Consider the following 14,780-nt stretch of genomic DNA (forward strand, 5'->3'; position numbering starts at 1 on the left):
ACAGTGTTCCGTGTTTTTTTAAATACTACAAACGGTGTTCTGTGGGTTTTTTAAAAACTACAAACAGTGTTCCGTGTTTTTTTTAAATACTACAAACGGTGTTCTGTGGGTTTTTTAAAAACTACAAACAGTGTTCCGTGTTTTTTTTAAATACTACAAACGGTGTTCTGTGGGTTTTTTAAAATACTACAAACAGTGTTCTGTGTTTTTTTTAAATACTACAAACAGTGTTCCGTGGGTTTTTAAAATACTACAAACAGTGTTCTGTGTTTTTTTTAAATACTACAAACAGTGTTCTGTGGGTTTCGTAGTTTGTGGTGATACAAATGTCTTCCTGAAACTGGTTATGAATAAGAAAAATATTAAATGTAACGGTGACTAGTGAGATTACTAGTAACATATGTTACATACAGGTAGCTCTTAGGAACAAGCTTACGATGTTATATGAAGTATACCGAGATAATCAAACACGTGGGGTGAAAAGAACTGTACAAAAAACCATGCGCTAGAGCTGGGCGACGGGAGAAATATGCTAATCGATTAATTGATCAGTACACGCACGCCCCCTAACCGTACATCTGCACAAGCACAAAAAATAAGGTGCCTGTGTGTTATCTTCACGACTTATTCGGATAGCATTTTATTTCTACGGAATATTTTTTACACAAACATAATACTTGGTGATTGGATTACTTACGTCAACTAAACATGTTTATGCTTTTCTTTAAATATGTAGCAGTCCCGCGCTAATCTACAGCAAATAAAATGTTTTGTTTGTTTGTTTGTAACTGAGTACAAAGCTACACAATGGGCTATCTGTGCTCTGCGCACGACGGGTATCGAAACCCAGATTCTAGCGTTGTAAGTCCGCAGACATACTGCTGCGCCACTGGGGGCGAGACGCGTTTAACTTTTACCATTACGTTTCACCAATAAGGTTAGTATTGTTTTTGTTAATCACATTACATGTTGTTTGAATTACATAAACATTAAAATAATAATAAATATTTCAGTCATCAGAATATTTTGCACTTACCTTCCATGTCGCCAAACAGCAAACTTAACTAACCTTATCAGGTAAACATAATAATAAACTCATGTTTACAAACATTAGAGCTCAATAAAATCATAGTATATCGATAGGAAAGTAAAAATACCATACATCAACAAGATACGTTTATTAAACCTTAATAAATCTCCAGTCGTGTAACTTCTTTGTTTCATGTTGTGTTTAATCTTGTTGTATCTGATGATCACAAAACCTTCTCGAAACATTGTACATTTGTTACTGCGTTACCCTGGTAATAGTTTTCTTTGTTACCAATTCAACCCATTAATAAAATGTATATGCTTACCTTATCCCAAGTTATCTGACTTCTTCTCATTCAATAAAATTTCAGTAGCTTTCAAACACAAATAGTTTTACAGTTCACAAACGAAAGAAACTGAAAGGGCAGAAATTATAAAAAAATCAAATCTATATATTTACTATACTATTATGTAATAGACTAATTCTTACAAGTCGAAAAATATTTCAAAAAATTGAAAGTGTAGGAATGAATGCATCAAAAAATGTAGGAAACAAGGTAAGAATGGGCAGGGTGTAATAAAACTTACTCTGTACAACCTCACTAGGGGGCGTGTTCAATATCTGGTCCAGAAACATAAAAAACTATGACATTTATGCAGGAAAATGTTGATACAGACGGAAGTGTATTTGACCAAGGTATAAGCGCACCAAGTTTCAAATTAATCCGCCAAGAAATGAAGGAATGGCGGTTGACTGAAAAGTGTTTTGAGAAAGAAGAAAGAATAGAAAAACAGACATAATAATTCATTCAGTGGTTACACTAGCCTTTAAAAAACTTGCGATTTTTTTAATACACATGCTTTCTCAAAATCTGCATCTTCAACCATAGCACCTATTGTATGAAAGTAATTAATTTACAATTAACATTATTCCATACTAAGATAACATACAAACAGTAATGGACATGGCGTCCGAAGGATGGGGCAAGGGAGGACATTTACCACCCCAAAAAATTATAAAAATAATATTTATTTGAATAATTTACTAAATAATTAGAAAATAATATTATTTAAATATAGATGACGAAATTACATGTCATAGATAAACCCTAACCAGTGGCGTAGCGACCATGTATGCTTGTATGCTCATGCGTCCATATAATTTTCACAATTTTTTATAAATATGTATTTAATGCATAAACATAAAATGTAAAGAAATATAAAAGTTACGTCTGAAGCTCTAATACTCGTTTCGAAACGATGAAAGATATAGTCACTATCAGTCGCCCTGTATACACTATTCCAGACAATTTAATATAAAAGTTACGTCTGAAGCTCTAATACTCGTTTCGAAACGATGAAAAATATAGTCACTATCAGTCGCCCTGTATACACTATTCCAGACAATTTAATACCATTTTACAGGATCAAAAGTTTGTTTATGATAATTTTGGAACCTCAAGTGTTGTACCTATAACTTTGTAATTACTCAAATGGTTTGTAACGATAGGGAAATGAATAATCGTAAATAATTTTTATTTAGTTGGAAAAACCATTAAAGAAAGAATAAAAATGCTTGGAACGTTTTTCACGTTGTATTGCATTAACAAAAAACACTTAGTAATTTAAATTACTAAGTATATCTTATAACTTTTACGCTTTAGGAACATCGTGCTTTTATTTTTTTTATTATTAATATTTTCTGCATATATAACGAGGAATTCTGGAAAACGCGACACGTGAATTTAATACGCATACATTTTACAATAATGGCTGGAATAAACTGTCAAACACGCGTGCTGAGAAATCAAAAGATAAACAAATTGTACATATTAGCATCACTACTTATTACTAGGATTTGTCTAAGCTACATATGACTACAGCCAGCTTTGCTTTCACTTTTTAGTGCTTCCTACAATGTACATGTAGTATAGCTAGTCGCAATTAAACTGGAGTTCTGTTCCTATAAATAGGCTACCGACTTAACGCAAGTTAAGAGTGTTACATACTATTGATTTGTTAGACTATTATAAAATGTAAATTAGAAAATGTCTAGTAATTAAAATCGATTAGAGAATTAACATTTCCACCTTATCTCATTGCTAAAAGGCTGGCTTGAAAAGGTGGATAAAGAATACTGCTTAGGAATCGGTGGAGAGGTTGCATTGTCGGAAGTGTTTACCTCGTGATCAGAAAGTAAGTTACGGTATTACAAACATAACATATAAACAATTTAAAAAAATATACTTTATAGTTTATTTGACACCAATGAGTAAATTTAAGTAAATCTTTTATAATAATACTCAATTTTGTCTGTCGTGAAAATGCACGCGCACTTCATTTCAACGGATGTCAGCAAAAGGCGAATGTAAGTTTACTTCAGTAAGAAATTTTGTACAATACATTAAAAGCTTTTCAAAGATTTAAAAAGGCCTTACGCTAGGTCGTTATATAACATAAGTTTATATATTCAAAATGATAAAAACTCTATAACCCAACCGCTTTTGAAAGGTTCAGTTAGTTTGTTTTGAATTTCACGCAAAGCTACACGGGGGCTAACTGCGCTAGCCGTCCCTAATTTAGCAATGAAAGACTAGAGGGAAGGCAGCTAGTCATCACCACCCACCGCCAACTCTTGGGCTAGTCTTTTACCAACGAATAGTGGGGCTCACCGTACAGTATATCACCCCCACGGCTGAAAGGGTAAGCATGTTTGATGGAATGGGGATTCGAACTCGTGACATTCAGATTTCGAGTCAAGCGCCCTAACCACTTGGCCATGCTAGGCCGCTTTCGAAAGGTGGACCTTTCTTCTTCAGGGGAAATTGGGAATGGTGATGGAATCAAATGAGTGATATATAAAGGGAGTTAAGTGACGTCATGAAGGTCAACTGGTCTTCCAGGAAATTTCTAGTATATTATACCATGTATTGTTGCAAGTGTGTTTCATTTCCGGTACGAATGTGGCCGGCAACGAGAGTGTTACGTAAAAATGTGTTAGGGATGTTTTGCTTTAGAAATGGTTAAAAAGGAAAGAAATAAAACTATACTCAAGTGTTTAAGTAAAATAAAGGTGACACCTGGAGAGTGATTTTAAAAAAAGAGATGTTAAGCTAATTAATTTATACAAACAGGTATTGAAAATACCTTAAATAAATATTAAGTCTTAGAAAAATTGGGGTTTACACTGCATGAAAGAAATAAGCAGAATAAAAATTATTTTTCTGACAGAGATGAAACCATTGATCGGAGATCACTGACTCCAGGATCGGGATTGATTCCAAAAGGTCGTGCAGTGTTTAGATTAGCGATCCAATAAGCTTCTTTTATCTCTCTATCAGCTTTAGTTTTGAATCCTTTTTCAATACCGATGAGAGTAACATCGTTAATGGAATTGAACATGTTGGTTAAAATGTTGAGAAACAGGGAGATCTTTTTCGGTGTTAATAGAAGATTTATGGTTGTTGAAACGTTCTCTATGAGTTGTTTTTTGTATGTCCTATATATTGGTGATTGCGTTTTTTACATTGTATAAGGTGAATGGTGTTTTGTGTTCCACGAGTGAGTTCTTTGGGAATTTTAAAGTTTCGTTGATTGTGCTTGTCAGAAAATTAGTCAATGGTTTTTATGAACTTGCAGGTTTGACAACGGGCTTTATTGCATGGATGACAACCATTTTTTGGTAGGATGTTATTCACTTTCGTGTGAACAGTGATATCTTTCAGAGTTCTGCTTTTTCGGAAGGAGACAACGAGAACTTCAGGAAATATTTGTTTAGGCCATCGTTAAGTTGTAGGAGATCAAAATGTGTTTTTTTTTCAGAGTTCGTGAAACATTTCTGAGTTTAAAATGATAAGTAGTAATAAGAGGAATTCTATTTGAAACTTTTGTATTACTCTGTTTTAGGATGTTTTTCCGCCGAGTGTTTTTAACCTTTTCGATCTGTCTGTCGATTTCGGTAGCTTTATAACCTCTTTGCAACATTTCTTACTTTTTTAACCATTTCTAAAGCAAAAGATCCCTAACACCTTTTCACATAATGCTCTCGTCGTCGGCTACATTGTACCAAAAATGAAACACTTTTATAAAAAATACATGGAAAAATATATTAAACATCACTGTTAAATATGGATGAGGGTTCAGACCCCCTGGTTGGGCTTCTGCTTGACTGGATCCCTGCTCGTAATCTTGATCTTGTGTTGCACAAAGTCTGTCTTACCTGATCTATCTACGAAGATTGACTGTATCCCTGGTTATAGTCTCAATCTTGTGTTGCACAAGATCTGTCTTACCTGTTCTATCTATGAAGACATTCAGTACTGGCACAGTAGCTCTTGTAGATCTTTCTTCTGCATGCCAGTCAGTTCTTCACTTATGTTGACATCCTTGTATGTAGATCTTTCTTCTGCATGCCAGTCAGTTCTTCACTTATGTTGACATCCTTGTATGTAGATCTTTCTTCTGCATGCCAGTCTGTTCTTCACTTATGTTGACATCCTTGTATGTAGATCTTTCTTTTGCATCCCAGTCAGTTCTTCAATTATGTTGACGTCCTTGTATATAGATCTTTCTTCTGCATCCCAGTCAGTTCTTCAGTTATGTTGACGTCCTTTTATGTGTCATCTCTCACTTCTTGTTTCTTACCAGTACCATCTTTGTAGGTAGCTCCAGCTGCTTTATGTTTATTTTTCTGCTGTTGCTAGTTGGTGATGGACCTACACCTTTTTGCAATGCGCCCTATTTTATAACAAATATAGCATTTCTTCTACCATTTGTTTGTTAAGTTCTTGTCACCTTTGGTTGTATCCTGTTTCTGGTCAGCCAACCCTGGTTTCAACTTCAACTGGTTATTTTAAGACTTGCCAGTTATACTCCCTCCATGGGCTTCCATATACCATTCTGCCAGCTTGATCATCTCATCCACGTCTTTTGGTGCTCTTTCCTTTAAGAACAGTGACATGTCAGTTGAACATGTGATCATGAACTGTTCACGAATTAGTAGATCTGCCAGTCCCTCAAAACTATTGTCATCATGCGAGCTGCAATTTGTATTATTTTTACCAAATAATCTGTCCAACTACAGAATACGACAATATACTTTATGTGTTTTGGCTGATGATGATGACTGACGAAGTGTCCTCTTGTTCACTTCAAAATTATTGGAAAATAGCCAAATACTTTCTTTGTAAGTATCATTTTCTCTGTGGAAGTAATTAACTGTGACGATCTTAAAACTTTTAAAATGCACACAGTGTCGCGATGGTTGTCCAATATCTAGAAATAACGCGTTGTGTAGGAAAGTTTGGAAAATTGGTTGTTATTTTGGGATAGTATTAACTTATTAAAATTTCTTGCCTACGTATAGTTTGTTTGGAAAAATTGGGTTTAATATATTCTGTGGATAACATTAATGTATTAAAAGCATATAATGGTATGTACAATTCAAAGAGTAGTTTTCTTTCACTATTACTGTATATTAATGTGAAATAGAAAATTCAACACCTTGCAACCTCTGTAATATTTATTTAGTTGGAAAAAATCATTAATTTAAATTTTGGTGTATTAAAGACGCATGTGTATAGGTGGTATAGTAATAAACGATACTTTCATAAATAATTATTCGTTATTAAAAAGTGTGTTTGTGGTGGTGCATATAAATCAATTACAATTACTTTACTATTTTGCATGCTGTATAGTTTGTCAGAACTTTGGTTCAACGAGTGATAACATTCAACCCCATCATGCTCATCTAGTTAGAAACTTCCGGAAAATATGAGGTATCACGTAATTGAAATCTGATTGAACATTATGAAACGCTCTGAGAAGATGCACTCAGTATTGATGATGCGAAAGTAGCTCTTATGAATGAGCCGGCCATATTGTTAGCTCGTTGATTCACTCATTTTAAGAATGGCGCGTCGATGTACAGGATGCTCATATGCCTTATTAACGTTAGTTTCTGTTGAATTACTGGATTGAAATCTATAGTACCAAATCAACATTATAGGAGATGCATTCCAATTCACATCAGATCACATGACTGGTTACTTAGTAACTGTTTTGCATAAAAAATAAACTCACATTATTTAACAATAGTCAGAGATATCATGTAGAAGATCCAACTGTTTCTTACTTGTTCTGAGCAATGTGCATTTCTGTAACTTTTATGTGAATACAAACTTAAAATTATTAACTTCGTAAATCTATTTTGGTTTTGAGTTTAAATTGTACCATATCTAGCTATATGTACCACTACTTCATGCTAATACATATTCAACCTGTACTATATTACGTTTTCACCCAAGTCAACATTCTGGTTAATACTGTAATCACATGACTAATGCAATAACCAATATAATACATATAAGCACATAAATATTTTAATATAGCTAACATTTTGGTTAATGTTAAGTGTTACTGCTACAACAAGACTGTTCCTATATCACCTAGGTTATTGTTTGACACGTGTATACTACATGTAAAACGTAGAAAAAAATATTATTACACTCTCCACACACGCTGCACAAGTATCTACTTGTAAATATACTGCACTGCTTCCGCCTTACATTTATCAATCGATTATCTATGCGCAGAAATTAGTTGTATTTGCTAATCGATTAGTACGCGCCTGTACAAGCACACAAAAAAAGTGTGTGTGTGCTAGCTCTCTAACTTTTTCAACCACTTCGTTATTTTAACATGGTGTTAATCTTCTTATTTCCATTCACCTTGTTTGTTTTTTAAAGTAATTTTAAAGTTACCCCTGGTTTCATATGACAGAAGCTCATTTATGCATTTTGCGAAAAAACATTTTTTGTCTAAAAATATTTTGTCACAATTTTTTTAAAGATAATCTGGATATTTCCATATTGGAGGCTGACTCGTTATTTTCGACCAAATACCACCACACTGGCACCATTATGTGTTGTTTTTTTTAAGATATGCAGTAATCCCCCATTGATCTTCTCTAAATTAATAATTAAATAATGAAAACACGTTTCACTGTCATCGATAAGGATAATAACATTTTCATTTAAAACATATCATGATTGTAATTAGAAATAACCAATTAGCCAATTTATTTATGTACGTTGTTTGAATAGTATAAACATAACAATAGTATTCAATAAAGATTTGAATGATCAGATAATTTTGTAGTCGCCTGTCATGCACAATAAACTTATCTGATTTGGTGAAGATTTTATTTTATTTGGTGAACAAATTACTGATAAAAACCTCACGTTTACAAACACTGCAACTCAATAGAACTATAGTATGCATGTTAAAAAGTAAAAACACTAATTTTAACAAAGAACCAAACCTTATCAAAATACCTTTATTAAACCTCAAGCAGTCTCCAGTCATGTGACTGGTTTCATAACGTACATATATTCCTATGTCTAGTTAAACTACTTGTACCTGATGATGGCAAAACTCGGAGACATGAGTTTCTTCACTGACATCCACTTATTAGTGAGAAAATTAACTAAAAATTAAGACAACACCGTCGTCAAATTTTTAAAAAACTTTCTGAAAGAATAACTTTATTTTGGTTAAGAACCTTGAGAAAATGTTGATTGACTTTCAAGTGTTTCCCATATTTTGTACACACTTGTTAAAAACTTGTCATAGTGCCATATCGAGTAGTCTGATTATTTAATAATGAAACACAGCTATTAAGGATAAAGCAAGTGAGTAAATAGTAAATTTTTATATAGGTTTAAGCTGTTTTTTATAGTGTTGTAAGCTAAATTTTTTACAATGTAATTTAAATATTGGCAAGAGGGACCTTCGGGACTTCATGAAAACGTTAAGATCAGAAGGTTTAAAAAGATCGGTTTAGAACATCTAGAAAACTCTATGGGTGTGACGTAAAGTATTCTAGCACAATCGAAGCTATTCTATAAATTCGAGATAGTTGTAAATTCGGAAGAGCTTTGTTTTGAGATAGAGGATGAACCAGTCAGTGTGTTAACTACTGCTGTTACTTTGTACAGTAAGTTGATTTGTTTTACGTTAATTAATTTGTAATGTAGGCCTACGGCCGCATACAGTATTAAAATTCGAAGAAACATTAAAGCAAGAAATAAAGTAATTTATTATTGTTACATGGACTAAATTATTTTCACCAAATAATTTAAAAGAACCCGTCAGCGAGAGAACTACGGTACTACATTGGTATCAAGAGTGGGATTATTTGGTGAAAGTAAAATAAAACTTTGACTAAAGTTCAACTGTTGAAGATGGCAACCACACGAGGTCAAATACTAAGATTCAAGCATTATTTGAGATGATGAACTTATTCAGACAAGGTCAGGAAAAATGACACAAAATTTAAATAAGTTCAATAAGAACATGGTAAAAAAGTGATTGTTTGGTTGTTTTAGAGCAAGGCCACATTGAGCTATCTGCTGTGTCTACTGCAGGGAATCGAATCCCATATTTTTACGTTGTAAGACTTTAGACTTACTGCTGTACCAGTGGTGGATGATAAAAAGTGAGAGAAGATCTATAAGAAGACTAAGAAGAGCAAGAAAATAAACAACAAAGTTACAGAAAAGTAAAAGAGGGCCAAGAAGAATAAAGATAAACAATTTAAAAAACATAATATGAATTTTAGAGAATAGTTAAAATAAATAAACGTACTATTTAAAAGATTAATGAAACTATTCTAGATGTACAGAGATTTTACAATAAGACTAAAGAAATATAAAAAGGTTGTAATGACAAATTTGAAGTCAGAGATGAGCTAATAAAGGCTCCATTGAGCAGTTTCGGGATACCAGATCATTGAGTACTGAAACATCAACTCTCTCCCAACAATAGGTTAGAATAACTGAAAGAAGTAATCAGACAGCTAGTTAAATAGAACAGAGAAAATAAACCCCAAAATAATGGAATATTTTAAGTCTAACTTGAAGAGATATATTGTCAGGAACTGCAAGCAAAGGTCCGCATGGAATAAAGTTCTCAAAGGATACCAGAAAAAGGTAACTGTTATAACTGGGTAAAATCGGGTCATTACAGTCGAGACTGGAAGAAATCATAAACTGTTATCACGCCAAAAAGACAGAACTCGGCCAGATCAGAGGAACAACACAGAGCTAATGAGACACAAAAAAATATATGAATGTGTTGGATGTATGAAGCGAAATTCAACTGGAAATATTCCATATACCACAAATCAGAAAAGAAGTTAATTACTAGAGAAACATCGTCTACGGGCTTACTGGTGGGAAACCTCACATTATGCCGATTGACACCGGTTCCACATCCCGAGTTGTTAATGAATAATGAGAGACTGCCTCCAGGGATGATGAAAGGAGTGACGTGAACAGCGAGTGGGCATAAGATTCTAGCAAGAGGAAATATAGAAGTTATCCTCACTGTAGAAGGCCTCTATATACCTCATGATGTGTGGATATAATGAACAATGAAAGACAGCCTCCAGGGATGATGAAAGGAGTGACGTGAACAGCGAGTGGACATAAGTTTTAGCGAGAGGAAAGCTAGAAGTTATACTTACTAACAGAGACAGTGGTCAATGGCCTATTAAGAAGTAAGATACTCATATCAGGAGTTAATAACAATGATTCTTCATCCAGTAAATGGAGAATAGTGGAACCAAATATTCCAACATGTCAATAGGGATTTTTAGTTGGAAGGGCACTTCTAGATGTGAGGAATAAAGATGATGTACACGACTTTACCAGGAACGACTTGAATCGGCTTGTGATAAAGCAAAAGGTAACTATGCTATAAGTGCTAATAAAATAAGATTTGATCGAGGTGGCAAGGTATGGCTGAACATTTCTCACTGCAAGATATGTTGTTGATGTTTGGTTTATTGCTTAAAATTATGGTGTTTTTACTTTTTAATAGATACATTATGGTTTTATTGAGCTGCGATGTTTGTAAACATGAGTTGTTGTTTTTTATGTTTATCCTATTCAAATAACGTACATAAATTGACTAACCTGTTACTTAATTATTTCTAAATGAAATCATGACACTTTTTAAATAAAAACGTTATTGTACTTATCGATAATATAAAAACGTGTTTCCATTATTTAACTCTTAATTTACTTAACTTAGAGAAGATAAGTGATGCATTACTGTATATTTTCAAAACAAATATAATGGCAACGGCATGGTGATATTTAGACGACATTAACGATTCATTCGCCAGGTAGGAAATGTGCAGGTTATCTTTTAAAAACATCTGTGGCAAAATACTTTTTATAGACAAAGATGTTTTCGCATGGATAAAACGAAAATTACTTAATATAAGATACAAACATGAAGATTAATGGAGTTTTTGAAAAGTTATAAAGTTATCACACACACACATACACATGTTTTTGCTTTTACCAGTTACCACTAATCGTCCAGCTGTAGTGGTTTAGCAACGTACGAAATCTTGGCCTGAAGTTACAACGGAGGAGCCAATCCGTGACTATGCCACTGCTACACAGTACGAAAAATGCAGAATGTGAAAAATATATTTACTAAAAAGTGAAATAATTTACAAAATGTGTATAGACAAACACAGTGAACTGGGTGAATACAAGTCTACAATTTTCTTCATAAATATGTTAGATACTTTCTTTATACGGAAAACTGAAATTTTGGATTTATTGTTAGATATAGAACTACACTATGGGTTATCTGTGCTGTGCCCACTGCAGGGAGTGAATCCCAAATTTTGGCATTATAAGCCATAAGCTTACTGCTGAGCCATCTGGATGCATTTAAAATAATAAACTACATTTTTAAATTTGGGATATTCAAGACCAGTAACACATTTTGACAGTGAAACATGTATAAAATGACCATCCTTCTAGCAATTTAAACACAGGTTCATAATAAAATATCACTATCTTACTTTGGCATCTAACACATAGGGCAGAAGGAGCTCCACTTTTTCCAGTTAATGTACAACAATTATGTTAAAATGCAAATATCACTATCTTACTTTGGCATCTAACACATAGGGCAGAAGGAGCACGTGTCCCCCCCTCCACTTTTTCCAGTTAATGTACAACAATTATGTTAGATGGACTTAAGAGTTTTCCCCTCTCCCACATTTTCAACAAATTTAGGTGGTCATTCTGTTATATAACTAACAAAATAAATACTATAATGTATGTGGTTCAAAAACTTACTGTATTGGAAGTCCATACAAGCTGAAAGCCAAGGTCTGAGTCACTCCAAAATGGTGTGTCAAACACCAAGAAGATTTTCTCCACTGATCCAAACCCCAAGTGTGTTAAAAGTTCTTGCTTCCTGTCTGGTAGTGGAGGACTAAAGAGCGTCTGATTGTGTTGTTTCAAATAGCCAACTGACATTGTAAGTATAACGTGATCAGCACATAGCATATCTCCATCTGAGCATTCCACTGTCACAGTAGGCAACTCTTTACCTTCATATGTTTCTTGCCAATGAATACAACTGACCGGTTTAGACAGACATAGCTGTTCAGATGAAATGTCCTTACTCAGGGACTTAACTACTGACTGAAACCCATTTTTAAAGTTGATAAGGTAATTTCCAGGACAATCTGTCCACTCGGCAAATCCACAACAAGATACATCATTCAAACTATTACAGGCATTTTCTGTCAACTCATATTTTAGGAACCATTCATAGATCCCTCTTCTCCATGCTTGGACATGTGGTAAATCTCCACATTCTTCTAAAAACATTTCAAATTTTTGTTTAAAAAAATCTCCAACTGAGGCTGAACTAGACAAAATATTATCACTTTCAGTAGGACTGAACATTTTATAAATATTTTCTTTAATATTCTCCAAAGCCATTAAAGTTTCATCCACAACAATCTCAGGAACCTGCTCAGCTGTCTCACTATAGAACAAACCTCTTGCTTCCACAGAATATTCTGTCCTTGGGTCACTCAAAATATCCATATTTTGGGCATATTCAAAAAGAGGATTTCCTTTCTCTCCATGCACCCATTGAGCTCCAAGCTCCAGCACTCCATCACCTGAGGCAATGTACAATAGAAGTCTTGTTTAAATATAAATGATAGATAGATGGCTATGGTCCTTCCCATTATTGATCTTAATCATTCCTACAGTTATATAAGCATTACATATACCACTTTAGTTCAATTGGTTAAACAGATTCTTCAAATTACCAAGTACATATTTTTACTTTCTCATTAACTTAGTTTGGAAGAAAGGTCTTGCAACTAACTTTTGTAACAACTAGTAGAAGTTTGCTAATTAAACGTGGCAGCCACAATAGGAAAGAAAAATAAATCCCCAGATGCATACCTTTACATTAATGGATACAACTAGTAAGTTCAAATGAATTTCCAGAAAGCATTGCATTTTTATTTAATATTTTTTAATATGAAATGAAAAAAAAATCTAAGTTATGAATAAAAAACTAAACCATCACTTAAATATGTCATTTTTACTTCATATTTCAAACTCAAGTAACCCCATTTGAAGATGCACAAAAATGATGAAAAGTAAACTATCTGAAAAGGCTAATTGATCCTTAGAGTGGTTTCTCAATAAGTGTTATACTTACAGCTTTTTTTTTTCTATTATAATTTTGATCATGATTCACAATTGCTCAGATTGTTCATAATAATGCCTGGATTATTTAATATCTCATAAAATAATCAATTAATTGAAATTATGTTCAAATCAATTACCATGAAAGTAATAAACTGATTGATCATTATTATTTTCAATTATTCTAAACATTCAAGTAAATAAAATATTATCAATATGTTTGTTGTTAAGTATAAAGCTATATAATGGTCTATCTCTGCTCTGCTCACTGAGGATATCAAATAGTCCAGTCAATTTAACGAAGTAACCAGCTCAAATTAAAAGAAATGGCTTCTGTTGTATTCAATTCTGATAAGAAATACTTACAATATATCAAAATTCTCCTTGGGATCTGAGTGCTAAATATGGTTTTTGGTAGAAAAAGTGAAAAAAATTAACAAAAACAGCTAATCTTTAAATACTTTACAAATTATACCACAAATAAGTTTTGTGGATCTGTATTTCTAAAATCAAATATTTCCATCTTAATTCAAAGAAACCAGTGTGATTGGTTAATACAAGTGTGGCGATTTACTGTGTAACGAACATTTGTTATACGTTTGACTTGTCTTAATGTATTATTTTAAAACAAATGGATTGTGTATTGTTTGTTTATTGAAATTTAACGCCAATAAGCAAGTTACAAACACCTACTGTAAAGAATCTGACCCATACACATTTTTTTATTTGTAATTAAGCACAAAGCTACACAATTGGCTATCTGTGCTCTGCCCACCACGGGTATCGAAACCCGGATTCTAGCGTTTTAAGTCCGCAGACATACAGCTGTGCCATCTGAGAATTATTTTTAAAAAAGTCTGCATGAAGACTAATAAAAAAAATGTTTTCGGTAAAGATTTATCCACTCGGGACGCGATCGACGTCGCTTAATGTCAATCCGCACCTGACGCGAATTTGAAATGTTCCAAAATAGTGGAAATAAATACATGACCCTGCGCATGTATTCTTACTGGACACATTAAAGATTGGCTGTCATTATAAAACAGGTCGTGTTTTGATAACAATAGCTCTGATCTTCGCAACAGTAATAGCCTTTAGTTAAACTGAAATTTTCAACAACACACACACATATATATATATTGTTACGTCTCCGTTTGTTAATTAACTTTCCGTAACTTCGTTCCGACGAAACTTTAACGACACAAG

General features: G+C 33.4%; 1 protein-coding gene across 10 annotated transcripts in view; it reads right to left on the reverse strand.

Moving 5' to 3' along the window:
- The window catches only part of LOC106465538 (spermine oxidase-like), an 84,805-nt gene that overhangs the window by 47,710 nt on the left and 22,315 nt on the right, over positions 1 to 14,780 (reverse strand). For all 10 annotated transcript variants that reach the window (XR_002612008.1, XR_002612007.1, XR_002612009.1 and 7 more), the window contains exon 3: positions 12,195 to 13,033. Coding sequence is in view for 2 of the 10 variants with exons in the window: in XM_022393455.1 (XP_022249163.1) it covers positions 12,195 to 13,033 (839 nt within the window). In the remaining 8 variants the exon portion in view is untranslated. The remainder of the gene's footprint in view (positions 1 to 12,194; positions 13,034 to 14,780) is intronic.

This window comes from Limulus polyphemus, unplaced genomic scaffold, assembly GCF_000517525.1.
Source record: "Limulus polyphemus unplaced genomic scaffold, Limulus_polyphemus-2.1.2 Scaffold1975, whole genome shotgun sequence".
In the NCBI taxonomy this organism is placed as follows: Eukaryota; Metazoa; Arthropoda; class Merostomata; order Xiphosura; family Limulidae; genus Limulus; species Limulus polyphemus.